Genomic DNA, 27061 nt, shown 5'->3' with positions numbered 1-27061 from the left:
AAAGAGGGAGAGGTTGGACAGGCGATCAAAGCGTGAAACAAGAGAGATGGGGAACGAGCGAGCATCCGCGGAAAGCGGGCGGGAGAGGTCTGAGTTTCTCCTCGACGTCGACGGATACGAGGTCGAGTATAGGCAAGTTGAAGCCCTAAGAAAGTGACAGCCCGAGCGAACGACGAAGGGAAGCGAGAAAGAAAGTGAAAAATGAAAAACTGCTGATGATTTCGAATGCGAATTGCGAGGTTAGGGTGAGGGGGTGAATGCTAAAGAAAACAACTTAGGTATATATAGAGAGAAATCAACTAACTAACAACATGCTCTCAGACTCAGGCAGATCCAACCCTCTTAACCGCCGCCGAAATATCTTTGCCTTCTGCTCTCTCCCCAACTCTCTCCATCGTCAATTTAATAACTCTCCCCGTATCCCTCCCCACCACCTTCTCCAATTCACACATCTTCATTACTTCCCTCACGACCTCTTCGAGTTGTTCCTTCGTCATGGGTTCAGGTCGTTTCGGGGCGAATTCTTTCAGGATTTCGATTTCCTCTGTGTATTGGTCGGCTAGATCGAGTCGAGGAGGTGAAGAGGAACGGAACGTTTCAACTGCGTCGAGTCGTTTCGAGATCGAGACGGCGAGGGTCTTGTAAGGAGATGGAGGGGAACTTCCCATGTGAGAAGCGGTTTGTAAATCTGCGAGGATCGATCTGATTTCCTTCATCCCAGCGTCAGAAGTAAATCACGAGCGGTGCGAAAGGGAGAGAAAAGGTGACTGACTTGATCACTCCAGTTCGTTTCGGTGTTCGACCAAGCATTGAAGCCTTGAGAGCTGCTCGAAGTTGCGCCGTGAGAGGATGAGCAGTTGGACTCGTAGAATAAGCTCTCCTTGCGAATAATCTGCCAAACATTGATTCGAATGAGTAGTGGTGGGAGGTTGAATGAAGCCGAGGTATAAGCAGATCGGGAGATACGAGGAGGAGATGAGAAAAAAAGTTGAAGAGTTCTTTTTCTCTTCTTCTCTTCACTTTGAAAGTCCTCCATTCCCACTCGAGAGGCAAACAACTACTACCTTACTACACCTACTCAAGAATGGAGGTCGACATTCCTCCTCCCGTTGGAGTGGCAGAGAAGAGATCTTGTTTTGCACTCGATCTTGATCTCTCTCATTCTACCCGACTGTTCCTAGAACGAATTGGATTCCTAGTACCCCCCACCGAACTTACTCAACAAGCTAGAAACGAACCGAGTCTAATTCGACCCGACGTCAACTCGAATCTTGTTCATCTCCCTTTAATTCCTCAAGAAGATCTCTCACTTCTCCTCTCGATTATCCCCTCCTCGACGAGTCTTCCATCCGACTTATCATTCACCGTATCGAATTGTACCCCTTCCCCTCAACTTCGATCGGCAGTCCTTCAAACTCTTTCTCGACTTTCTCTTTCCCCGGCTCTCACCCTCGAAATCCTCTCGATCTATCGACCTATCGCCATAGCAATCGTAGGGAAATGGTTCGAGTTATTGGGATTAGACGATGAGGGAAACTGGAGAGCGGGAGAAGCAGGAATTGAACAAGCTCGAGGTGAAAAAGAGGCAGTTGAAAAAGTTTGGTCGGCTCTAGCGATCGCTTTACCTTTATTACAAGACGAGATTATTCCGTGAGTTCTCCCTCCCTTGCTTCAAGTCTCCCCGCTCTTGCAACGGCTGACACTCGGGAACGCTCTCTCTCTCTCTTTTCAGTTTCCTTCGCCTCTTATTACGACACCCTCTCTTGCAACAAGGACCTCCTCTCCCCTCGCCCTCCTCAGCTGACCCTTCCATTCTCGCTCGATCTCTCCTCACCCTCCACACTCTCCTCTATCATCTCCCTACGCTCCCCTCGATCGCCTCTTGGCCACTCCCTCGTTCGCTCGAGGAACTCATGAAGACTCATTCGCTTCGAGCGATCAGACTCGTCGCTTGGAGGTGCGTACGCGCTTGGTTAGGACTTTACGCTGGAACGGGTCAAGATTTGAAGATGAAATGGGTTCTCCAACGATCGGAAGCTCAGGAAGGAAAGGGAAAGGAGGGAGACAAGGTGGATGTAATCGCTCCTTTACCGACTTATCCAATGGAATTGGTTCAGGAATACAATGAACAGTTGGGTCCTGATCAAGGGGAAGAAGATTTTTTACCCCCTGGAAGTTGGGGGTCTGAATTAGTTGGAGGGGGAGGGGAGAAAGGAGCGAGGTTAGTCGAAGGTGGATTGGAAGTACTCGTGAGGGAAAGAGGGGTCGATCCTTGGATTTTACCTCTTGTCGAGGACGTACGAGCGAAGGAAGTTCAGAGGAAGAAAGAGGATATTAGGTACCTCGAGAAGGAGGAGGAAGGAACGACTGGTCGATTCGAACCGACAGAACTCGGTAAAACCGTCATCGTCATTGAAGGGATGATCGCATTCCGTGAAGGTCTCGTTCCATCCTTACCCTCTTCTTCTTCTTCTTCTTCGACGACAATCGCCTCAGTTTCAGCTACCGAAGCGACAATTTCCTCTATGACGACGACTCAAGAACCCGAACCATTCATCTCTACTTCATCTCACTCTTCTCTCCTTCGTTCGTTGACTCGTCAATTATCTAGTCGAAAACCTACGCTCGTTACTGGTTCCCCTTCATCGGGAAAACAATCCTCAATCCTTCATCTCTGGAACCTCGTACATTCTTCCCCTTCCTCCTCCTCCTCCTCTTCCTCTCACTCTTCCTCAAAGACGGAAGCAGCAAAGAAACGAGGACTAGTAATCATTAACCTCGCAGACCGTTCCCTCGACTCTAAATCCCTTCTCGGTTCCCTCTCCTCCGCTCCCTCCTCTTCTTCCTCTTCCTCCTCGACGGCCGGTGCTGGTGAATTCACATTCGTCGAAGGACCTCTCACCCGTGCTTTACGTCAAGGACGTTGGACCCTCCTCTTGAATATCGATCAAGCCGCTCCCGAACTCCTCAGCGTAATCAAAATCGTCTCTGAAAGAATGTACGCTTCGACTGTTGTTGAAGGGAGAGGAGGGATTGGAGCGGAGGAAGAGGATGGTGGAGTCGGGGTTAGGTTGGGGGATGGGAAATGGGTTAAAGCGAGGGAAGGGTTCATGTTATTCGCTACTAGATCAGTTCCTATCTCCTCAATCTCCCTCTCCCTCGACGACGAGATTCAAGTTCCTCCAACGAATTTCTTCGCTTCACATTTCTTCGAAGAGGTCGTATTGGCACCGTTGTCGAATCGAGAGGTTGGGGAGATCGTGAAAGGAAGGTATCCGAGATTAGACAAGGTTGGAGGTTTGAGGGAAACGTTGGTAGGAGCTTGGGAGAAGGTTAGGGAGATTAGTATGAAACAAACTGGGACGAAGGAAGTTGGAGGAAGTAAACGAGATATCGGAGTGAGAGATCTACTCAGGTCTGTCTCTCTCTCTCCCTTTCCACTACTCCGGACGCGGTTTTTGCTGATTCGTTCTCGTCTTCGTTCTCGATCTTAAGATGGTGTCGACGAGTTTCAGCCCTCTTACCTCGATCAATGAACTTGGTATCACTCGCGTCGAACCCAACTCTACAAGAAGAAGTCTTCATCGAAGCTCGAGACGTTTTCCTCGGTTCCCTCTCTCTCCCCTCTCAATCCTCCTCTACCTCCGATCGATACTCTCTCATCTCTCGGAATCTCGCCGATTCTCTCGGACTCAGCGACGAAAGAATGGAATGGGCACTTCGTCGTCGAGTCCCTGATCTAGTCATGCCCAACATCGATACCTCTTCCGGTCGAATTCCCTCTTCCTCTTCGTCGTCTCAGCACGTCGTCAAGATCGGACGAGTCTCACTCCCTTACTCCCCGATCGCCTCTACCTCGAAAACTCCCTCTCGACCTTACGCCCTAACTAAACCCTCCCTCATCGTACTCGAAAAACTATCCGCCTGTTTGTCCCTCGCGGAACCCGTATTGATGGTTGGTGAAACGGGGACGGGGAAAACTGCCGCGGTGGGATATTTGGCTGAATTGATGGGGAGACGATTGACGGCGATTAATTTGAGTAATCAGACGGAGAGTGGGGACCTCGTAGGTGGGTTCAGACCGATCGATGAAGCTGAGGAAGCTAGAAGTAAGCCCAATTACTCCTGCCTTTGATTGAGATCGAGAATGGTTTGCTGACTCGGCGATGTATTCGAAATAGGAACGGCTTCAGAGTTGGTTAATCATTTCGTCGATTTGTTCGGTCAAACGTTCTCGCTATCGAGGAACGCAGAGTTCGTTTCGGCCGTCAAGAAAGCGTTCGCGAAGAAACGATACTCTCGATTAGTTGGACTTTGGCGAGAAGCGGCACGAATGGCGAGTGATCGATTGGGAGGATTCGAAGAATCGGATACGGCGTTATTATTGAGTGGAGAGAACGGAGACGCACCTCGAAAGAAACGTAAACTCGAAGCATCGGCCGCTGCTCTCGTTCAACGATGGAAGATTTACCTCTCACTAGTTGGTGAATTCGACGCTCGACACGCTCAACCGGCAAGTCAAGGAGGAGGAGGAGGAGGAGGAAAAGGGAAAGCGAAATTCGTCTTTTCGTTCGTCGAAGGTCCTCTCGCGAAAGCGATTCGAAATGGAGATTGGGTCTTACTCGACGAAGTGAATCTCGCTTCGGCTGAAACTCTCGAATCCCTCTCGACTCTTCTTCAAGCTCCCGATTCTTCCCTCATCCTCACCGAACAAGGTGATCTCGAACCGATTCCTCGACATCGCGATTTTCGACTCTTCGCTTGTATGAATCCAGCAACCGACGTCGGAAAACGAGATCTACCCGCTGGTCTTCGTTCGAAATTCACCGAGTTGTGGGTTCCTCCACCGGATGAAGATCGAGACGCCTTGAGGACGATCGTAGAAGGTTACATTGGAAGAGTTTCCGTCGCAGACCGACAAGTCATCGCCGACGTTGCCGAACTCTACTCGACCGTGAAATCCCTCGCTCTCCGTGCGCAACTCGCCGATGGTCAAAACCTCCCTCCTCACTTCTCGATGCGTACCCTCGCTCGAGCTCTCTCGTTCGCGGCCGAATTCGCACCGACTTTCGGACTTCGACGAGCTCTCTTCGAAGGTTTCGTCATGGCGTTCACGATGTTACTCGATCCGAAATCTCAAGAAGTCGTCAAAGTCTTGATCGACAAACACATCGTTCAACCTGCGAAGAACCCTCGTTCGTTGATGGAGAAAGTTCCGACGAAACCCTCCGACTTGGAAGATGCGATTCGAGTACATCATTACTGGCTCGCTCTCGGTCCTGAAGAACCCGAAACCCCCGAAGATTATATCCTCACTCCTTCAGTTCAAGCGAAAGTTTGCGATCTCGCTCGAGCGGTTCTCACTCGAAAAGTTCCAGTTTTGATTCAAGGTCCGACTTCGGCGGGAAAAACGAGTGTAGTCGAATACCTCGCGAAACGTACCGGTCATCGATTCGTTCGAATCAATAATCACGAACATACCGATATACAAGAATACGTCGGAACTTACGTCTCGGATCCTCAATCGGGAAAACTCGTCTTCCAAGAAGGAGTACTCGTTCGTGCTTTACGAAGAGGAGATTGGATCGTACTCGACGAACTCAATTTGGCCCCTACCGACGTTCTCGAAGCACTCAATCGACTCCTCGACGATAATCGAGAACTCTTGATTCCCGAAACTGGAGAAGTAGTTCGACCTCACCCTCACTTCATGCTCTTCGCGACTCAAAACCCTCCCGGTCTCTACGGAGGTCGTAAAGTCTTATCTCGTGCGTTCCGAAATCGATTCCTCGAGATGCATTTCGGCGACGTCCCAAAGGAGGAATTGAAAACGATTCTCGAACGTCGATGTCGCATCGCCCCTTCTCACGCCGATCGTACCGTCAACGTTTTCCTCGAACTTCAACGTCGTCGTCAAGCTGGGAGAGTTTTCGAACAGAAACATGCGTTCGTCACTCTTCGAGATCTCTTCCGATGGGGAGGTCGAGGTCCGGTCGAAAACGTTCAACAACTCGCCGAAGACGGTTACATGTTACTCGCGGAACGTGCGAGGAGGGCAGACGATAAACAAGTCGTAAAGGAGGTTCTCGAAGAAGTTCTGAAAGTCAAGATTGACGAGAAGAAACTTTACGACTTTGCGAGATTACCGGAGATCGGTCTACCTGTACCAGTCAGTTCTCCTTCTTTTCTTTCTCACTCAGCGCTGTGAGCTGACTCTTCTCTCTCGATCTGAAACAGCCTCAGAACGACGACCTCGTTTGGACAAACGCGATGCGACGACTCTACTTCCTCATCGCCGCTTCACTCCATCGAAACGAACCAGTTCTCCTAGTCGGTGAAACGGGATCCGGAAAGACTTCAGTCTGTCAATCTCTCGCGCTCGCTCTCGGTCGTCAACTCCACATCGTTGGGTGTCATCAAAACACGGAAACGGCCGATCTTCTCGGAGGACAACGACCTCTACGAAATCGAGCTTCTCTCCAAGCCTCGCTTACGAAGGAAGCCGTCGACCTACTCATCCAAGTCGAACGAACGATTGCCGAAGACAGCGACTTTGAAGATGTACTCTCGATCGTCGAGGAAGTTTCGAACAATTCAGAAGAAATCGACGTCCGAATTCGAAGAAAAGCGAAAGAATTGGCGGATCAAATGAGGTCCACGACGGCTCTATTCGAATGGTACGATGGTCCTCTCGTTCAAGCGATGCAAGGAGGAGATCTCATCCTACTCGACGAAATCTCCCTCGCCGACGATTCCGTTCTCGAACGTCTCAACTCTGTCCTCGAACCTTCTCGAACTCTCGTTCTCGCCGAGAAGGGTGGGAAAGATCTCTCCGACATTCAAATTACCGGTCAACCAGGATTCCAAATCCTCGCGACGATGAATCCAGGAGGAGATTTCGGAAAGAAGGAACTCTCTCCCGCTCTTCGAAATCGATTCACCGAGATCTGGGTCCCTGCCGTCGACGACGTAGAGGATCTTCTTCACATCGTTGTAAAACGTTGGAAGTCTCCTGAACTCGAACCTTTCGGACCCAAGATTCTCGAATTCGCGAAATGGTTCGCAGGTCAGATCGGGCAAACGGATGGACTGGGAATCGGATTGCGAGATATTCTCGGTTGGGTGGATTTCTTGAACGCTGCTTCGACGAAATCGAGGTGAGTTTCTTCCCGAATCTTTCATTCTAAGCGTCTCGAACACAATCACCCTCTGATCTCCTCTATTGTAGCTCTCTCGATATGAACGACGCTTTCTGTCAAGGTGCTCTGATGACAGTCGTTGATGGTCTCGGAGCTCTTCCCGCTACCTCGAGTCTTTCGAAAGACGGTCTCGAACGACTTCGAACGTCTTGTTGGCGATACCTCGAATCCCTCGTATCGACAACAATGGCTCCCGAGAACCTTCCTCTCGACGTCAAGGATCAAGACGGAGTCTTCTCGATCGGTCCGTTCGGAGTTCAAACCGGTCAACTTCCTCCCGCTCAAGTCGATTACACTCTTCTCGCCCCGACGACTCGACTCAACGCGATGCGACTCATTCGAGCTCTGCAACTTTCGAAACCCGTTCTCCTCGAAGGATCTCCCGGTGTCGGTAAAACTTCGCTCGTCACAGCAATCAGCGCCGCTACGGGTCACCACCTCGTTCGAATCAACTTGTCTGATCAAACCGATTTGATGGATCTACTCGGTTCCGATCTCCCCGTCGAAGGAGGGAAAAGTGGAGAATTCGCATGGAAAGACGCTCCATTCCTCGCCGCGATGCAACAAGGAGAATGGGTCTTGCTCGACGAAATGAACTTGGCCTCTCAATCAGTCCTCGAAGGTCTCAACTCGTGTCTCGATCACCGTGGACAAGTTTACATTCCCGAACTAGATCGCACCTTCTCCCGTCACCCCGACTTCCGAATCTTTGCGGCTCAGAACCCTCTCGGTCAAGGAGGAGGACGAAAAGGACTTCCTCGTTCCTTCCTCGATCGATTCAGCGTCGTTCACATGGAAGAACTCGATAGCGTCGACCTCAACGCGATCGCCGCCGCTCTCTATCCCGACATCGACGCCGAGATCCTTCGCAAGATGATCGCGTTCAATACTCGAGTTCATCAACTCACGATGGAAGCTCGATCATTTGGAATGGAAGGATCACCTTGGGAGTTCAATCTTCGAGACGTCCTTCGTTGGCTCACCTTGATTCGTTCCTCTTCGGGTCTCGACGCCCGACAAGGAGAAGCGATTGAATACTTTGGACTCCTGTACCTTCAACGATTCCGAAACCTCTCTGATCGAACGAAAGTCGCTCAACTATTCGCCGAAGCGTTTGGAGAATCCGTCAACCCGCTCGAACGACCTTACCCTTCTTTCACCTCTCGATACGCTTCAATCGGTCATTCTCTCCTCCGTCGTTCCGATTCGACGATTGCGACTGGACGACCTTCGACTTCCCCTTCTCTCCTTCAACGTTCGTTCCAACCTCTCGAAGCGCTCATCAAATGCCTCGACATGGGTTGGCTCGCGATTTTGACCGGACCTCGAGGAGGCGGAAAGACTTCACTCGTTCGTCAAGTTTCCGCGCTCGCTGGACGACGATTGAGGGAATTTTCGATGAACGCCGAAGTCGACACTCTCGAACTCCTCGGTAGTTTCGAACAGGCGGATCGATTGAGGGAAATCTCCGACGTTCTCGACGATACCCTCTCGTTCCTCCTCTCTTCTTCAGCTGCTCAACTCTCTTCCTCTTCGACTTCCGACATTCACCTCGCGATTCATTCACTCGAAAAACTCCAAACGGTTCTCGCCGCGGGTCAATCTGGGTTCGATGTTCCGACAATCGCCTCGACAATCTCACAAGCTCTTGATCTCTCAACTGAAGTCGACTCGACCACGAAGGAACAACTCTTGACTCGAATCGCTTCAGCTGTCGAAACTGCCGCCTCGACTTCTGCCGCTGCTCGATTCGAATGGATCGACGGTCCCCTCGTTCGAGCGATGAAGAACGGAGACTGGCTCTTGATCGAAGACGCAAACTTGTGCAGTCCTTCTGTGCTCGATCGACTAAACTCTCTCTTTGAAACAGGTGGAAGACTTCAACTCGCTGAACGAGGTCCCGTCAACGGCGAGATCCAAATCATCACTCCTCATCCAGCTTTCCGCCTCGTCATGACTCTCGACCCGAGGAACGGAGAACTCTCTCGAGCGATGCGAAATCGAGGTATCGAAATCGCCATTTTACCTTCGACCTCTCCGAATTTCGACTCGTCGTCTCACTCTTTCACTTGCGACGAATACCGAGAACCGAGTCTCGCAGCGATCAGTCGACTCGCAGAACTTTCCCTCTCAAACGATCTCTCGCTCGAATCGAACGCCGTCGCTCAACAACTCGTTCCGGCTCTCTCGCCCGCTCAATACTCAGTTGCTCTTCGAGCTTTGCGCACTTTCAACCTCTTGAACGAATCTGCAACCGGTCTCGAATACACTCTTCGACAACTCGAACGACACAGTTTCATTCAGCAACTCGTTTCGAAGAAGAAGGAAAGGGCCACAATGCGGGAAGTGCCATTCAGTCTTTTCGCTCTCCAGGTCCGTGCTGATCCCTCCTCCCTTCCCCTTCCCCTCTCTCCGTGCGAACTAGGTTTCGAAGGAACTTGCGAGCTGAGACTTCTCTTTTGGTGTAAATCTTTCGTTTCCTTGCAATGCAGCCTATCGATTCTTCCCTCCTCCCTCTCGATGTCGCCTTGGATCCACGATCTTCGACGCCTCTCTACAACACGATTTCTGCAACTCTCGAAGCTCTCGCATCGTTGTTACTCGTTCAGTCTTCGCGACCTGATCAACTTCGTCGTTCCGCATCGAAACCGTCTCGATCTCTCACGGTATGGGACAGGTCGTTACTCGCCAGCCAAGACAAGTTCAAGCTCGAAGAGGACGAATCGAACCTCGCTGCCTTGTTCCCGCTTTTCCTCAGTCTCGGTCGTCTCGTGAGCGAACTCGCGCGAGTCACTCTCGACGATGTTTCAACGGAAGATCAAGAGGTGAGTTGGTCAGCTCGTGCTCGTTTAAGCTCAACTGAACTGACTTGTTCGTCTCTAGGCTTTGTCTCGATCCGTGAAAGCTATCGGAACTCTCGCCGTCGAATTGGAAGCTGTTTCCGACTCTCAAGATCTCGACGTCTCGACTGTGCACCACGTCGTCGAATGGATCTCGCAAGCCCTCCGACTCCTCCCCGAGCGTTACTTTTTCCTCGCCGAAGAATCATCCCGTCAACTCGAACCGCTAAAAACTTCGCTTACTCTTACGAGCGGAAAGGCAATGTCGGCAATTTGGAAAGCTTCTTTACCTTACAAGCCATCGAACGAAGTACTCGCTACGGCATACGCAAAGCTACGAGAGCGAGGTTCGGACAAGAATCAAGTTTGGACGAAAGGTATCTTTCATCTCTCTTCCCGCTCCTGCCTTGTCTCCCATTGGACTAATCATCCTTCTCGATTCAGATCTTGCGAACTTGTTTCTCGAAATCAGTATTGCTCTCGGAACCCCTCAATTGGTACCTAACGCTCGACTTGAATCGGAAGCGGCTCAACTCGTCGAACACTTACTCTCGGTTCGTTCTTCTCCCTTTCTCCGATTCTTCAGCGACGGCGTAGCTCATTTGTTTTCTGCCCCGTCACAGCGTCTTCCTGCTCCTTCGACCGAAGAGCGAGATGAAGTATTCGCCCGCACCGATGCCTCGAACTCGTCAGCGTTGCTCGTCGCAGAGCTGGCGACGGTCTCGACTGCTATCTCGCAACGACCTTCGGTAAATTACTTCTCTCTTGCTCTGCCTCTGGAGAGTCGTAGCCTGATCGTCTGTCTTTTTTCGCTAGACTCTCGCCGCCGATACTCTCGTCAAGATTGCTCGTCAAGCTTCAGCAATCGCTTTTACCGATATGGTCCCGGTTCATCAGCTCGCCTCATGGCCTCGCTCTACTTCGAAAGGTTCGTCTGATTCATCTTATCGACTTCAAGCTGTTGTGCTGACTTGGGGTTTTCTCTTCTCTTTAGCTCTCGATGTTGCGAAGCCGGCGGTTGTCTTTTCAACTTTCCTCAACTGGGCTGAGCACGTCGCTTTAGCTCACATCAAGGCAAGATTCATTCTCCACTGCGCATCCCGACCTCTAAAGCTGACTCGGTTGTCACGCATACAGTTCAATGACTCAATTTCTCCCGCCGACCTCGCTCGACCTCTCCTCTTGCAGAAGGTGATCGAGTTACGGTACGCTCAACTCTCTTCTCATCTTCGAATTCGCTCGTATTGATCCTTTTCTTCCTCCGTCTTACAGCCTCTCCGATACTCCTTCTCTCGTCAATCTCGTGAGACAATCGAAAGCTCTCGCCGACGCTGCCAATCTTCAACTCGCCGTCATCGCAACGGATCGAACGTCTCGACTCGAAAGTCTCCGCGTTGCAGTCCTCGCTCTCATCGGTCTCGTGAGTTCTTACTGCCTCGCCGCAAGAAATACAAGTAACTCATCTTTCTCTATTCTGCAGGTCGTCTCGAACAGCGACGAAGAACGTGAAGGTATAGTCGAAGCGGAACAAGATCTCGTCAAATCGATCGCCGCTCGACCTTCGACTCCTCTCGCCGTCGCCGCCGACAAATACCTCGTTCGACATCTCCCCGTTCTTTCGACTGCCGAAGCTCCTCTCTCGGTCATCGCGAACGGATTCGTCGCCTTCTCTCGTTTCCTTTGGGATCTTTTCGTTCCAAATCTCCCGATCGATCCTGCCGTCGCGCTTCGTGCCCACGCCAACTTCGTCGGACGACAACTCTCCTCGATGACGGCGATTCTTGCAGCAGTCCGAGCGGATGAAGAAGCGTTAAACGGAAACGGAACAAACGCGAAAATGGAACGAGTCGGAGCCGAGGTGAAAGAATTCGAACGTCAACTCGCACAAGCTGGAGTCGCTCCCGTCACTCGCGAAGGAAACCCTGCCTTGCTCTCAGCTCTCTTCGCCGAACTCAAATCGTTCCAGGAGCAAATCATCGGTGACCATCAACTTGATTCTCTTCTGGAAGAACTCGAAAAACCTTGGTCTCCTACCGCCGCGAGTCGAGAAGCAAACCTTCAACGTTCGGTCGGCACTCTCCTTCGACGTATCGAACACGCCTACGCCGAAATCCCCGACATTGTCACTCCGATTCGACTCGCCCTTTGCACTCTCAAGATTGGATTCGCTCTTCTCGCCCACGTCTCTCAAGCACAGGCGACCCCTCCTGGTCATGAACCCTTCCGATCCCTTCTCTCCCGCTTGACGAGCTTCCCATCTGTCTCTCAACTCTCGAACATCGCCTCGGCTGAACTTCCCCTCAGTACGAAAGCTGGAGAAGCTCCTCAACACCCTACTCAAGCGACTCTTCTCCAACTCGCCGCGTTCTCGAGTCATCAATCGACTCATACGAACTGGAACGTTCAAGCCTCGCTCCGCCTCACCCAACTCTACGAACGACTTCACCATCTTTGGTCGACCGATCGTCGTCACGAGGAGGAAGAAGCTGAAGAAGCCGCATCTCTCTACAAGGCGAAGGTCGATGTCCAGCAAGTCGCGACCGACGAAGAACTCGAAGCTCAAGAATTCGCGAAACTCTTCCCGACTTACGAAGAAGCGAACGAAGGAGGAGGAGTTCCGACCGTAAATGGAGGAATTTCAAGTTCGAAATCGCCTCGGTTCATTCGAAGTGACGACGAACTCGTGCTCTATCAACTACACACGGCGTTATTCGGCAACAACTCGAAGTCGACTACCCCTCCTTCATTGTTCGAAACTCTCCGAAACTCGACAGTCAACACGCTCGTTTCGAAACTCTACTCGGGTCTCGAGGAATCCCTCGATCGCGAAAGTGCCGTCTACCGATTGAGAACCCTCGTTGAATTGGCTCGAGCCGTCGATCCCCCTGAAGGTATCGAAGCGCCTCATCATGATTTCTACACTGAAGCGAACCCGAAAGAAACGGCGAAAGCAGTTCCGATCCTCCTCTCGCTCGTCTCCCGACTCGAAGAACTCATCGCAATCTGGCCCGAGCAGATGGTCCTCCAAAGTCTTCGAGATCGCTGCAACGCCATCCTCGCCTTTTCTTCGACTTCGCCCATCGCCCAAATCCTCACTGCTCTCGAGCAACTCTTGCAACAGACGGAAGATTGGGAAAAGTACGCCGATCGAGCTCACTCTATCAACGCAAACCGCAGTTCGATCATCAACCAGATTGTCGAATGGCGTCGATTCGAATTGACCTGTTGGAGTCGACTCCTTCACGCTGTCGAAGACAAATTCGAAGAACCCGTCGCTCACTGGTGGTTCCGATTCTACGAAACGACGATTCGAAGCGCTCCAGGACTCGAAGAGGCGGTCGAAGGCGACAAGGAAGAAAAAGTCGATACCGAGAATTCCTCGTACTGGGCTGAACTCGTCAAGCTCCTTGACTCGTTCTTCACCACCTGCTCGATCGGACAATTCTCCGCTCGTCTCAACCTTGTTCTTTCGTTCGGTCGATACGCTCTCGACCTTTCTGTCGCCGGCAAATCTTCAGAGGTGAGTTTTTCCTTCCTTTCTCTCTCTCGAGATGTGATCGAACTCACGCTTCATTCGTTGTTGTTAGGGCTTTGGTGCTGTCGGAGCCGCTTCTCTCGGAAAAGTGTCCAAGATCCTCCTCAACGTTCACGCTTTCTACTCTCAATTCTCGACCAAAGTCAATTCGTTCCTCACGAGCGAACGTTCTCGAGTCGAAAAGGACGTTCAGAACCTCATCAAGCTCGCGAGCTGGAAGGACATCAACGTCTACGCCCTTCGAGCGAGTGCCGTTCGTTCGCATCACCAACTTTACAAATCGGTTCGAAAATTGCGAGCGATTCTGCAAAAACCTGCGAGTGATTTCTTCACTCCTCCCGAAGCTGAACAAGGAGTACCGATCTCGTAAGTCTCTCATCTCGTGTTCCTGTTACGAGTGCTGGCTGACCCTTCACTGAACGATCGCAGGAGTTCGAATCAACTCTCTCTTCCTTCCGACGTCGTTCTCCCCGCTCTTCCCGCCAACCTCGAGGTTTCCTCGAAAGCTCACTTGGCATCTCTCGATCAAACCTACAAGCGACTCGCCTCTCTCGCCTCGAACAAACTCACTTCGATCGTTGGCCAAGATGCGGCTCAATTCCTCGAAAACTTCTCTGGAGAAATCATTTCGACCGCGAAGGATCTCCGCAGCGAGCCACTCGGACCCGAGGAAGGAAGAGAACAACGAGTAAAGAACTTGATCGAACGCAAACGACGCGCGTGGCGAGATCTCCTCAACGAGCTCAAACGGATCGGAATTTCGCCGTCCCCGTCTCCGAAAACGGTCGCTCGTCTCGAAGATGCTGGACAAGTCTACTCCCTCACTCCTGCTCAGCCTACCCTCGCTCTCGATTCGACTGCTCTCCCCGGAGACGTTCAGCAACGACTTCGAAAGGCCGACGCTTACCACTACCGACTCCTCTCCGAACTTCCTACTCTCAAGACTTACCCGGCTTCCCACAACGCCGACGTACGAACTCCCGACATCCAACGAGCTCTCGGTCATATCCAAACCGGTCTCTCCCTCACGTTTGATCAACGTATTGAACTGATCGAATCGACCAAGAAGCAAATTCACCTCGATCGAATCATCAAACGAATCGAGTCCGCCAGCTCTTCGACTGGTCGTCAACTCTCGAACTCGGCTCTTCGACTCGTGCAAGAGGAACTCCAGGTCGTTTCGCAAGCTTTCGACGCTTTGACTGAAACTCGACAAGAACTCTCTCGATATCGTTCGGCCTCCGATTCAGGATCGGATGCGTCGTCGAATCTCTCGTCCCTCGTCAATGAATCGGTATCGACTCTCGGAAGGGATCAAGATCGCCTCTCCGACAGTCTCGCATCGATGGGTGGATCGGATCCCGTTCTCGCGACAAACGACGAACTCGTCCTCATTTCAGCCTCTCGAGAACACCTTCAATCGGTCGTCGATTCGCTCACGACACTCTCCGTTCCCGCATCCCTCGCTTATCTCCACAACCCTCTTCTCGCGTTCCTCGCTTGCCTTTCGCAATCGAATGATTCAGTATCGACAAATTCTCCTACTCTCGCCTCCCTCCAATCGAGTCACGACAACCTCATCAGCTCGATCCTCGTCGTTGCTCAAGAGCTACTCAAACTCGAAACGGACGAGACGAAAGTTTCGGAAGGAGAAGATCTCGCAGATGGAGGAGTTCTCGCCGCTGGTCGCAAACTTCGTTCGGCCCTCGCAGCTCTTCGATTGAATGAGATGACTCAACAAGTCGAGAACTTTGCTCGAGATGCTCAGCAAGCTCTCGCCGTTGAGAATCAAGTGAGTACCTTCCTTCCTCTCACGAAAAGTGCACAGACTGATTCGTTTCACTTCAGGTTTCTTCTATCAACGTTATCCTCTCTCGAGTTTCTCCCTTCCTTCGCCTCTACTCTGAACTCTTGTCTCGCAACCTCTCGACCTACTCGGACTGGCACAAGTCTTCGCTCAAACTCAATCACGTCCTCTCTTCGATCTTGAAAGATCTCGCTACCGAAGGATTCTGTCGACCTGCCGAAGACGACGGTAAAGGAGGAGGAGACGCCGAAACGGACGGCAAGACGACTGAGGGAACGGGAATGGCCGAAGGGACTGGTGCGAAGAACGTTTCGAACGAGATTGAAGACGAATCTCAACTCGAAGGTCTCGAAAGTGACGTTCCTCAAGAGAAGAAACCTGAAGAGAAGAACGAGGAAGAGGGAGATGATGACGCTGTCGAGATGAATGCAGATTTCGATGGAGAAATGGAAGATCGAGGAGATGGAGAGAAAGATGAAAAAGAAGATGGAGAAAGTGATGGAGAGGATGAAGACGAAGCAGAACCGGAGGAACAAGTTGCCGACGTCGATCCTTTGGATCCTTCCTCTGTCGACGAGAAGTTCTGGGGAGACGACGACCCTGCAGAAGATAAGGAAGGGAAATCGGATGAAGTTAATCAGGAAACGAAGGAACAAGCTGGTGAATCCGAGATGACGGCGAAGGACGATCAAGCTCCCGCTCCTCAACCGAAAGGCGAACAAGGAGAAGATGCGTCGAAGGAAGAAGCTGAGAAGGAGGAGGCGGAAGGAAAGAAAGGTGAAGAAATGCAAGGAGAGGAACAGGACGGAGGGGATGATCAAGAGGAGACGGCAGAAGGTGTTGAAGAGGAGGAGCAAGAAGGAGAAGGAGATCAAGCTGCTCAAGAAGATGGTCAAAGACTCGACGAGCGAATGCCAGAAGCCGACAATCTCGATTTGCCGGAAGATATGCAACTCGATGCAGAAGACAAAGAGAAGGATCAAGGAGATGATCTCGATCTCGACGATGAGATGGGTGATCTTCCCGAAGGTGAGTTTTCTACTACTCCTCCCTCTTTCGAGTATACTTCGCTGACTTGCCTTCCGGCTTCTAGACAACCCTGATGATGGAGGAGAAGGTGAGAACGATGAACGACCTGATCAAATCGACGAGATGGGCGATTCGAAAGACGACGGTGCGGACGAAGAAGAGGATCCTCTCACCGGCAACCCTGAAACCGATCAACAAGGTCAGGAGGACGATAAACCGACTGAAGAAGATCCGATGAACGATCCTTCCCTCGGTGGAGCCGATCAAGGTGAAACGGGAGGAGAAGGAGAACAAGATTCAACCGCTGTCAAACCCGACGATTCGTCTTCTGCCGACGTCTCTCGTCAAGCTGGAGCCGAAGCTCGATCGAATGATGCTTCGACTCAAGAACGAAACGCTCCTGTCGATGCTCCTCAAACTGGCGATGCCGACGCCGAAATGGAGGAGGAATCCGAAGATGCTCCCGCTCAAAACGCTCCTTCTTCCTCAGCGACTGGACCTTCGAAACAACGTTCCGCCGCTGATCCTTCTGCCGATCCATCCTCTGCTCCGCAACCTCAAGATCGATCCCCTGCTGAGCCTCAAAGATCCCTCGGTGACGCCCTCCAAAATTGGCGTCGACGACTCGAAGCGATTGGAGATTTGGCTCAACCGGAAGAACAAGATCAATCCGAGACGAACGCTCCCGAATCTGGCGAACAAGATGGAGCAGTCGAGTACGTGCAAGATGGAGACGAGCAAGAAGCGGACGAACAAGCACTCGGTCCCGCGAACGAGGAACAAGTTCAGAAACTCGAACAACTTCACATCGGCGAAGAACAAGAATCCGGAGGATTCCAACCTGACGAAGAGATGAACGACGACAGCGATCGACAACCTCTACCGAATCTCCCGGAGCCTCCTTCTACCGTTCAACTCAAAGGATCGAAAATCGCTGAATCGATGGAGAAAGCGATTCCTTCTTCCGAGGTTCGTCAAGATCAAACCGCTCTCGAAGAGGATCGCGAGATGGAAGAGGAGGAACTCGAACGTACCGAGGAGGATCTCCCTTCGTCGACATTCGCTCCCCCGATCGACCAAGCTGAAGATGCCGCCGTCGAACAACAAATGCTTCAATGGCGAAACGGTGACGACGCTTCTCTCAACGCTGATGGAGTCTGGCGATTATACGAATCCCTCACTCGAGATCTTTCCTTCGCCCTCACCGAACAACTCCGTCTCATCCTCGAACCAACTCTCGCGACTCGACTCAAGGGAGATTATCGATCTGGAAAACGACTCAACATGAAGAAGATTATCCCTTATATCGCTTCAGAATTCACGAAAGACAAGATCTGGCTCCGTCGTACTCGCCCCTCTCAACGAGAATACCAAGTTTTGATCGCGATCGACGATTCGAAATCTATGGCCGACTCTCACTCTGTCCATCTCGCTTTCCAATCTCTCGCTCTCATCACTCGTGCTCTCACTCGCCTCGAAGTCGGAGGAGTCTCGATCTGTCGATTCGGGGAAACAATGGACGTTTTGCATCCATTCGAAGGAGGACCCGTTTCAGACGACGCCGGTGCGAACCTCCTCAACAAGTTCACGTTCGCTCAACGCACGACCGATGTTCGACTCCTCGTCGAACGCTCTCTCGCTCACCTCGCTGAAGCGAAAGAATCGGCTCGTTCTGGGAAATCGAGTCTCGCGGCTGGAGATCTTTGGCAACTTCAAATCATCATCTCGGATGGTCATTGCCAGGATCACGAACGTCTTCGGTGAGTACTACTCTACTTCTACTCTGAACCGTCGCTGACTCTCTTGACTCTTTCGTAGCGCCCTCCTTCGTCAAGCGTCGGAACAAAAAGTTCTCTTCGTTTTCGTCGTGATCGATTCTCTCCATCAACGCACGAACGACGTCTCCGGTACTACGACTCCCGTCTCTGCCGACTCCGATGCGAACCAACAGTCAATCCTCGCAATGAAGACGGTACAATACGAGACTGGTCCCGACGGTCGTCTCGCGCTCAAACTGAATCGTTACATTGATTCGTGAGTTTCCTCTCTTCTTCATTCTCTCCCCGTCTTAAGATTGACGCTTTCTACTCGCCGCAGCTTCCCCTTCGAGCACTTTGTCGTCCTTCGTACCGTCGAAGGTCTCCCAGATATTCTCTCCGACACTCTTCGTCAATTCTTCGAAGCTGTTTCTTCCGATCGTTAAGATACATACCCCCTTTTTCTCTATTCTCTTGTTGTTATAGATCTTCTTGTATTACTTCTCGTTTCACGCATTTGCAAAGAGCTTTCGGTTTTTCTCTCTCTCCTCTGTGCGACTTTCGGCGAAGTCGAATGAAAGTTTTCTGAAGTTGCCGTTTCGTCTTCCACTTCTTTCTCCGCTTCTTTACCTCGACTACGACACTTTATTCGCCAGCTACAGAGAGCTACAGCAAGCACAGGCGCATAGACTCCTGTCCGATCTCAAGACTCCAAAACAGTTTCATCATTCGACTTTCTTTCCTTCGATCAACCTCTCCGACCACGCCGAGACAGTAGCGCACACTAGAACAGAGCTATAGCAACAAGTCACAAGATCGCTTCGTAGGAATGTCAGTCGCAACCCGGGAAGTCTCGCCTCTTCAGGACACCAGCAAGTCGGTTGTCGCTCTCCTCCTCTCTCTATCCCCTGCATATTTCCTCCTGGGAGCGAGATGTAAGTCACGAGCCCTCCTTTTATACTGCTCGTTAACCGAACGCTGACCTCCTTGAACGTTCGTCTCTCGCCTCTTTCCGTCTTCGTTCGGACCCCTCCCTCACAGCCAAGCTAGGAATCGACAACCTGCATGTTGGATTGATCCAAGTTGTCCTCCTACTCGTCCTTCGATCCCTTCTCGATGTCCTCCCGAGCTTCCGAACAGTATCGCCGCAAGCATCCTCCCCTCCCTTTTCAGTTTCTGCCTCTCTTCCGTCTCAGAAAGCTCCTACAGAGGAGGTCACGACACAAACTGTGGTTCAGGAGATCCCCGTCGTCAACCGTAAAGCGATTCGAAGCCGTCGAACGAAACTTCGACCCCTTCCCTCCTCTCCTCCTCCTCCCTTTCCCGTCGAAAAGCTCGACGAGAACGTTGCGAACTTCATCTCTACCGTCGAACCTTCCTTCCTTCCCCATCTGCCTACTACGAAACCCTCAACCAAGATTCCACCCGCTTCTCTCTCGACCTGGACGAACCTATTCGAACAAGATTCAATCACGGTTCTCCAACATCCCACGATCAAAACCCTCTATGGTATCGGTGCCCACTTCCCCGATGTACCCCTCAAGAAACTCTACGAAGTATTGATCGATTTGGGATCTCGAGCAACTTGGGATTCAATGACTAGTGGAGCGGACGAGATTGAACGATTCGAAGTAGGAGGGAAGAAAGGGAATGTCAGTCACATGAAGATGAAAGGGATGCCTCTCGTGAAAGCGAAGGATCTCGTACTCCTCTCAGTTCCTGGTCGACTACCTCAAGCCGAGGACGAAATTCCGACAGCTGGACCAGTCGCCGAGAAATTGAGGATTTATTGCGCTTCGACTTCGGTGGAACATGAGAGGGCGGCGATTACGCCGGCGTTCAATAGGATGGAGTTGAGCGTATCGGGATTCTTGATCGAGGAGGATGGGGAAGGGAGTAGAATCGTTCAAATCACGGACTTGTCAGGACTCGGATGTGAGTCCCGTCACTCTCTCTCTGGGTGCATTTGCAACGGCTCGCTGACTCCGAATGTCTTCATCTCGAGCAGCGTGGGTGCCGAATGCCGTTTTCAAAACCGTCACACAAACGATGCTTCCAAAGTCTCTTGTCAAGCTCGGAGAAACGGCTCGAGGCGTCACGAAAGAAGCCGACAGTTGGCCACCACCTCTCCTCGGCTCAACCTCAGTCGCGCCGGAGCTACCTGCAGCAGACGTCGATTCCGATTCCGCTTCAGAAGATTTGGAGGAGGATTCCGATGACGATGATGTTGATGAAGCTTCTTCAACTCCACCAACGACTCCTCCCTCCTCCTCCGAATCAGTCGCTCTCTCCCCTTCTGCCTCTCGAGACGTCTACGCTCTCCTCTCCCAACTTCGTTCCCTCACTTCCCGACTCTCAGCCCTCGAATCGATCGTCACGAAATCCTCTATCCCATCTCCCTCTAACGGGGTCCCTATCAATCGACCCTGGTACTCGTTTTCCTCCTCGAAAGACAAGACAGCAGCCACTGGGGAAGGATCTCCTACAGCAGGAGCGGATCTGATGACTCTTTCGGCGTCAAAGTTGAGCTTGTTAATGACGATTGGAAGTGCGGCGGGAGCGGCAGTCGCACTCGCGGCGGTATCGGCTTGGGGGAGGAGGAGGATGTGAACGGTTTATCGGGATTTCTATAGCTTATTCTTGCGCACCTTTTGTTGTATCGAAACAGAAACTTATCAGAAAATGAATGTATTCACTGCTGCTCAATCTTCGTCGCAGACTACTTCAGGCCCGGCTCGCTTTTGTCCTGAAAGAGAGAGAACACAAGAGAGTTCGTTGCGGCGAAAGCGAAGACGTTGAAATCTTCGGAACATTTCCTCTTCTGCGCGCTCCACACCATGAGCCGACAACGCGACTCCACGACTCCGGACAAACACGTGCAGTCTCACAAGCTGTCAGACTCGACTAAGGATGCTTCGAACCGGCCATGGTATCGATTATCAACACGAGAGAGGGATGTGTTGATCGGATCAATATCGCTCAAATGTCTCCTCTTCTCGGCTTAGTACGTTCTTCGTTACTATCCCAGGTGTGTCTTGTAGCTGATACGAGCATTCGGACAGTCGCTCGACTGATTTCGAGGTGCACAGAAACTGGTAAGTACTCTCCTGTACTTCCGGGTACTCTCGACAGCTCACAGCCCTTCCCTGACAGGCTAGCGATCACGCATTCTCTACCCTTGAGTCAGTGGTATCACGACGTATGTATTTCCGTCCCATTTGCGCGCCGTTTGACTTGTGCTCATTTCGTTTTCTTGAACTTCGCCGACAGACCACCTCGGAATGGACGCTCGATTATCCACCGTTCTTTGCGTACTTTGAGCGCCTACTGTCAATCTTCGCGTACGTCGTCGACCCAAAGATCGTTCAACTCGATAATCTCGGATACGAAGCACCTTCAGCGATCGCTTTTCAACGAGCGACCGTAGTCGTTTCAGAGCTCGTCCTCGTCTTTGCCGTCCTACGGTGAGCTTCCTGTTCTATGTCTCGGAATCTGGGAGACTGACTGGCTCTGCGCTGAGGACAGGTGGGCACGGAAAACGACAAAACCAGATTCAACCACAGCTTTCGCAATCGCCGCTTCACTCCTCTTCCACCCTGGTCTGATCATCGTCGATCATATCCACTTCCAATACAACGGTTTCCTTCTCGGTATCCTCTTATGGAGTCTCATCGCCGCACAAGAGGTACAACCTCGTCCCCTTTCTCTCTTTACAAATTCGAAAAGGTCTGATGTCTCGCTTTGCGTTCATTAGGACAACCTCTACCTCTGCGCAGCACTATTCGCGACTCTTCTCAATTTCAAGCATATCTTCATCTACCTCGCTCCACCGTTCCTCGTCTTCCTCTTCCGGAAGCACTGTTTCCCTCCCGGCGGTCGCACGTTTCCCCATCTTCTTCGTGCTAGTCTTGAGCTGATACAGCCCCCCCCATCTCACAGGCTTCCAGCTCGATCGACTCGTCGAACTCGGTTTGATCGTCGTCGCAGTTTGCGCTTTGTCGTTCGGTCCTTTCCTCCTCGCGGGAGGATTTTCGGAGCTACAGCAGATCATCTCTCGGTTGTTCCCGTTCCAAAGAGGTCTCAACCACGCTTACTGGGCAGCGAATGTATGGGCACTTGTTAGTGCAGCTGATCGAGTTTTAGTCAAATGTAAACCGACTCGTTCTCCCTCTCCCGCTTTTCAAAGCTAAATCACTTCCAATAAGCTAGACCTCGTCTCTCGTGGCGTCTCCATCAGTTCCGAAGCTCTCACTTCCTCCTCTCGCGGTCTCATCGGTTCGACAACCTTCGGCGTCCTCCCCAACGTGACCCCCTCCCTGACGTTTCTCATAACATTCTCCTTTCTCTCTCTCTATCTCCTCAAACTCTGGTGCAACCCAACGTACAAGAAGTTTTTGGATAGTGTCGTGTTGAGCGCGATGACGAGTTTCTTGTGGGGTTGGCATGTACACGAAAAAGCGGTTTTATTGTTTCTCGTTCCTCTCAGGTTAGTCAATTTTCTCACTACTGCACGGTATTTTTGACTCGGGCTCATCCGAAGGATGCTGTTTGCTGTAGCTTGACTGCGACGGAAGACGATAACCACTTCAGAGCGTTCCGAATCGCAACCGTCGCGGGAGTTTGTGGTTTGTTCCCGTTGTTGATCAAATCAGCAGGTGAGTCGTCTCTTCGAACACCTTCCTTGGAGACAACTGAAGCTTACTTGCTCTCTCTGTGTGCCGCGTAGAAACGCCGATCAAACTCATCGTGTCGGCTGTTTGGTTCTCGCTCGTTTTCCCTCAATTGCGAAGAGTCGTTTATCGGTACGTTTCCCCTAACGCCGAGTTTTTTTCTCGCACTCTCTGACAATTCTTCCTCGCGCTGTAGACCTCTGCCGAACTTCTTCTCGATGGTTGTGAACAAACTCGAAGCTTTATACCTCGCCGGTTTCATTTTCCTCCAAATCTGTTCGTTCTCCTTTCCCCCTTTCTCCTGTTCTCTCCTGCCAAAACTGACTCTTTTCCACCGTAGACGTTTCCCTCCTACATCCGATCCTCTTCCCAACTGCACCCGTCTCCCGAGCTCCCTCGATTATGCACTGCGACTCTCTCATTTCAAACTGTACTCTCCCCTCATCAAACACTACTCTCCCTGCAGAAGTCGTCGCAGAAACCTCAATGGAGTTCCTCCCTCTTATGTTGACGAGTGTGTACTGTGCGATCGGGGCCTCTTGGAGTTGGTTAAGGTTGAGTTGGGGTTACCTAGTCGATTGAGCGAGCGAAACAAACTCGTCAAAAAATGTAAAAACGAAAACTGCTGTTCTTCTCTTCTCTATCTCGATCTCGATCGAGCGCAGTGATTGCCGAGGGAGCAAAGAAGGAAAGTGCTGGTTTGCAAAACGTTAAGGAGAGAGAGTGTCTGCGCGGTATAACAAAAGAAATCGAGAGAGAAGGAAATTCAAATACTAGAAAGAAGCGATGCGAGGTTGTGGTACAAGAAACCAAGTAAGATGAGAGAGAACGGGAAAGGATTAAGAAGCACGCAAGCAAGGAGCAGTAGTAAAACTAAGGGAATAGGCACACACAAGATAAAATGACGATGAGGGAAAGGGGAACCTTTGCGAGAGAGAGATGGTATCGAATGAGGAAGAAGAGAATAAGACATTGCGAGAATATATACGGGTGATGAGGAGCTGCCGAGTGACGAGAGAGGACTGGCGGGAGAAAGGCGAAATGCAGAACGAGAGAGAGACAAAGGAATAGAGCGGTTTAACACGCGCACCAACCAGCTCTTGTGGGGTCGATCGGTGGTGTTTCATGCAGCATGATCGAGTTGCGACTTCGAAGGATTCGAGCTTTCTCGATTTCGGATTTTCGAACGATGAGTTGTTCCGCGATCGAATGGAAAACTTCCTCGATACCTATTATCCGCTAGAGGTCAGTCTAGTTTTTCGTATGATCGAACGAAAGTGCACTCACCGAATCCATCCTTCGCACTGACCTCGACAACTCGAACCGGACAATCTTGAACGAGTTTACCAATCCTTTTCTCTTCCGCCTCTTCCTTGTCCCTCCTTTCTCGTTCTCGCTCAAACACTGCATCCTCCCACGTTCTCTTCATCCTCTCATCATGACTCAACCGTCGAGCAGCCGACATACCGAGACTCGAGAGGGATAACCCAATCTTGTTCGACGTCGAACGAACCATTCCGAATTCTTGCGGATTGAGATTATTCGGTTGCGGGAGAGTTTGGAACGAAGGTGAATGAGGAGGAGGAGGGGGCATGATTGTTGAAGACGAATTTGCCGAAGAAGTGAATGATCCAAGATCGGGCATCGTCATTGAAGCGGTCAAACCAGGGTGTTTCGAATGATGAGAGCGATTATTGTTCGAGTTTGAGGAAGTTGAGGGTTCGCGGGAATTCGACAATTGAGTACTCATCTTTCGTACTCGATCGAGGGCAGCTGAAGGAGTCGAAGGTCGAGAAGGAGGGATCGTCGAAATTTGAGGTTTCATGTGAGAATTCGAAGGAAGAGTGTTTGTTCGAGAGCGACTCGGGCTCGAAGGAGATGAGCCACGAGGGGTCGTTTGTTGATCGAAGATGTTCGTTTCGGTTAGAGTAGGAAAGGGACTGTTGAGCCCGGAAGCGAGAGAGGGAGTGTGGAGAGTAGAAGGTCGAGATTCGGGAGGATTGTCGAGTTCTTGTAACCATAGGGCGACTTGCCGTTGAGCTGATTCGAGAGGTATTGTACGAAACGATCCCGAGAGATCCGCTTTCGCTCCAACTACGAGGATGATTAACTCGTCTGTCATATTTTTCCGTAGTTCTGCGAAAGGATCAAACGAGATCAGTTGCAGTCTCCACTATCTGATCGGTTCTGAACTCACCCTCTAGCCATATCTTTATATCGTCGAAACTCGATTCGTCCGTAACATCGTAAACCAAGATAGCGGCCAGCGCTCCTCGGTAATACAACGGTGCCATACTTCTGAACCGCTCTTGTCCTGCCGGATCCCAAATCTGAAACCGTACTTGAGTCCCTTCGATCGCGATCTTCTTCGTCAAGAGACTCGCACCGACGGTCGAAGAGAGACTGTTTCGAAATTGACCCGTCGTACATCGTGCGATGATTGACGTTTTCCCAACTCCTTGACTTCCGACTACGACAAACAAGCGTTGTCAGTCACTTGCACCAGCTGGAGACCGAGGGAGAGACGTACGAATGACCACCTTCGCCTCGAGCTGTTGAGTCGCTTCTCCTTCTGCGCTCGAAGTACTCGCTCGATTAGACATTGGTACTGAAGCCGGCGGAGGTCTCAAGCTGTTACTCCGTGAAGGAGGATCGATCCTCGACATACTAGACCGTACCGGTCTTGGTCTTCTCGTCGCCGAGGTCGAAGCGCTAGAAGGACTTCGATCGAGCGGAACTCGAGACGAACTCGTCGAATTTGTCGGAGATGATCGTCCACTATTCGTCGTTGATGTCCCTGTCGCTGTTCCTCCTCCTCCTCCATTCGATGTCCCAGTCCGTGCGGGAGAGGGAAAGGGAAAAGAGGCGGCCGCGACGGTGCTCTGAGATGGTCGCATCGTCGTTGGAGTGAAAGCTTGTTCGCGAGGAGAGAACGATAAGGAAAGGGTACGAGTTCGTATCGAAGGTCTTCTTCTCCGTCCATCTTTTCCCGTACCTCCAGCTGATTCACCAGTTGTTGTTGAATGAGATGATTGTTGGAGATCGTAAACAGCTGATCCTTCCAAGATGAGCGGAGTTGATAACCTGTTCCTCCTCTTGATCTCCCTCTCTTGACTCGTCGATTGATTCGTTTCCCGTAGTTTAGAAGTCGAGGGAAAGGGAGTTTGATCGAAATAGTTGAGAGAAGGAGCGGGAGGAGAAGCTGGGTTTGGAGCTGAATCGGTGTTCGAAGTCGCAGACGATAGGGAACCGGGGGAAGAAGATATCGGTGGGGAAGGTGTTAGACATTCAGCAGTCGCCATCTAAAGCTTGAACGGGGGGAAAGGGATAGGGATAGAGGGTCAAGGAGGAAGAAGGGAAGTTTGGACAGTCGGCACGGTTCGGTAGAGGCAGTTGCGCGCGAGTAGGACGCGATTTATCGTTCTTTGATAGTGTAGTATAGTCGTGAGAGGGTACCGAGTGCAGTCCGATAGAGTCGAAGGTGACGGGAGACGTAAGTTTACAATTCGAAGAGGAGTAGGTGAAGGCGAGGTCCGGGTCCCGTTCTGAATAGGTGGGCGGGAGGCGCTCTAGGCAGCCTGTAGTCCCCGGGAGAAGGGATGCTGAGTGGAAAGCGATAGGACCTGCAGAGTGGACAAACAGACACAAAAGAGAGTTTGATTGCGTTTCTCTCTCTCTTCTCTTCCACTTCTTCTCCGACTCCGACTCCGCTTCCGGGCTCCTAATATCGAACTCCAGCTACGTACTGATCTACGCTCACCGGCCGTGCCGTCTATCGCTCAGATTGCACGCTGGAAGAATCCGCTGGAAGAATCACTCAACTGACTTCTCAAGTTCAAAAATCTTTCGTTCTCAACCGTTCATAACGACGCTGTCCGTTATATAACCTTGCTTGGACGTTGAGCGAGATCGTCCCGTGATGCTTCGACGGCAGTATCCGCGGCTCTGGGCCTTTACTCCCTCGCTTCGCAAATGAACTCTGTCAGCTTCGCTTCGTTGTTACAACCCTCCGTTCGCTTGGGACTTCAGCCCTACCTCTACCAAGAAGGCCTTCCAAGCGAAGATGATCCCCAGTGAGACCCAGCGTTCGAAGCAAACCCGCAGTGTCGTCGGGCGCTGCAACGTTTCGCAATGAATTTTGTCTAGCGTATAATTCTCGGTTGAGTCAGGTGCCGGTCGCAACGATTTCTACGGCCTTCGAATGGAACAGCAGAGTGACACATA

At 51.4% G+C, this 27061-nt stretch overlaps 5 protein-coding genes across 5 annotated transcripts; 3 read left to right on the top strand and 2 right to left on the bottom strand.

Annotated features, from left to right (window-relative positions):
• Positions 1-323: 323 nt before the first annotated feature.
• On the bottom strand, positions 324-903 carry JCM6883_000561 (uncharacterized protein; the record flags this gene model as incomplete). Its single annotated transcript, XM_076633623.1, has 2 exons — positions 324-702; positions 773-903. The coding sequence occupies 2 exons, from the start codon at positions 901-903 to the stop codon at positions 324-326; spliced, it is 510 nt and encodes a 169-aa protein (XP_076486434.1).
• A 181-nt stretch (positions 904-1084) lies between these two features.
• On the top strand, positions 1085-18613 carry REA1 (AAA family ATPase midasin; the record flags this gene model as incomplete). Its single annotated transcript, XM_076633622.1, has 20 exons — positions 1085-1650; positions 1733-3415; positions 3496-4109; positions 4182-6169; positions 6238-7157; positions 7229-9572; positions 9692-10024; positions 10083-10416; positions 10484-10593; positions 10663-10788; positions 10856-10967; positions 11034-11244; positions 11312-11459; positions 11520-13559; positions 13627-13940; positions 14004-15366; positions 15423-16410; positions 16475-18170; positions 18229-18444; positions 18508-18613. 20 exons carry the CDS (start codon positions 1085-1087, stop codon positions 18611-18613), a joined length of 16212 nt encoding a protein of 5403 aa, XP_076486433.1.
• Positions 18614-18996: 383 nt separating this feature from the next.
• JCM6883_000559 (uncharacterized protein) lies at positions 18997-20777 on the top strand (the record flags this gene model as incomplete). The annotated part of the gene is made up of 3 exons (XM_076633621.1): positions 18997-19102; positions 19209-20102; positions 20176-20777. 3 exons carry the CDS (start codon positions 18997-18999, stop codon positions 20775-20777), a joined length of 1602 nt encoding a protein of 533 aa, XP_076486432.1.
• A 227-nt stretch (positions 20778-21004) lies between these two features.
• Positions 21005-23419, top strand: ALG8 (dolichyl-P-Glc:Glc1Man(9)GlcNAc(2)-PP-dolichol alpha-1,3-glucosyltransferase; the record flags this gene model as incomplete). Its single annotated transcript, XM_076633620.1, has 12 exons — positions 21005-21171; positions 21230-21262; positions 21321-21366; positions 21438-21631; positions 21693-21852; positions 21922-22045; positions 22107-22316; positions 22377-22653; positions 22725-22822; positions 22894-22969; positions 23034-23113; positions 23178-23419. The coding sequence occupies 12 exons, from the start codon at positions 21005-21007 to the stop codon at positions 23417-23419; spliced, it is 1707 nt and encodes a 568-aa protein (XP_076486431.1).
• A 495-nt stretch (positions 23420-23914) lies between these two features.
• Positions 23915-26139, bottom strand: JCM6883_000557 (uncharacterized protein; the record flags this gene model as incomplete). Its single annotated transcript, XM_076633619.1, has 4 exons — positions 23915-24066; positions 24125-24973; positions 25035-25307; positions 25368-26139. The coding sequence occupies 4 exons, from the start codon at positions 26137-26139 to the stop codon at positions 23915-23917; spliced, it is 2046 nt and encodes a 681-aa protein (XP_076486430.1).
• Positions 26140-27061: the final 922 nt, after the last annotated feature.

The sequence above is a fragment of the Sporobolomyces salmoneus genome (assembly GCF_050403485.1).
Source record: "Sporobolomyces salmoneus JCM6883 DNA, S_salmoneus_JCM6883_v1_ctg41, whole genome shotgun sequence".
Lineage (NCBI taxonomy): Eukaryota > Fungi > Basidiomycota > Microbotryomycetes > Sporidiobolales > Sporidiobolaceae > Sporobolomyces > Sporobolomyces salmoneus.
The sequence above is the reverse complement of the archived record's forward strand: the minus strand, read 5'-3'. Positions and strand labels throughout refer to the sequence as shown.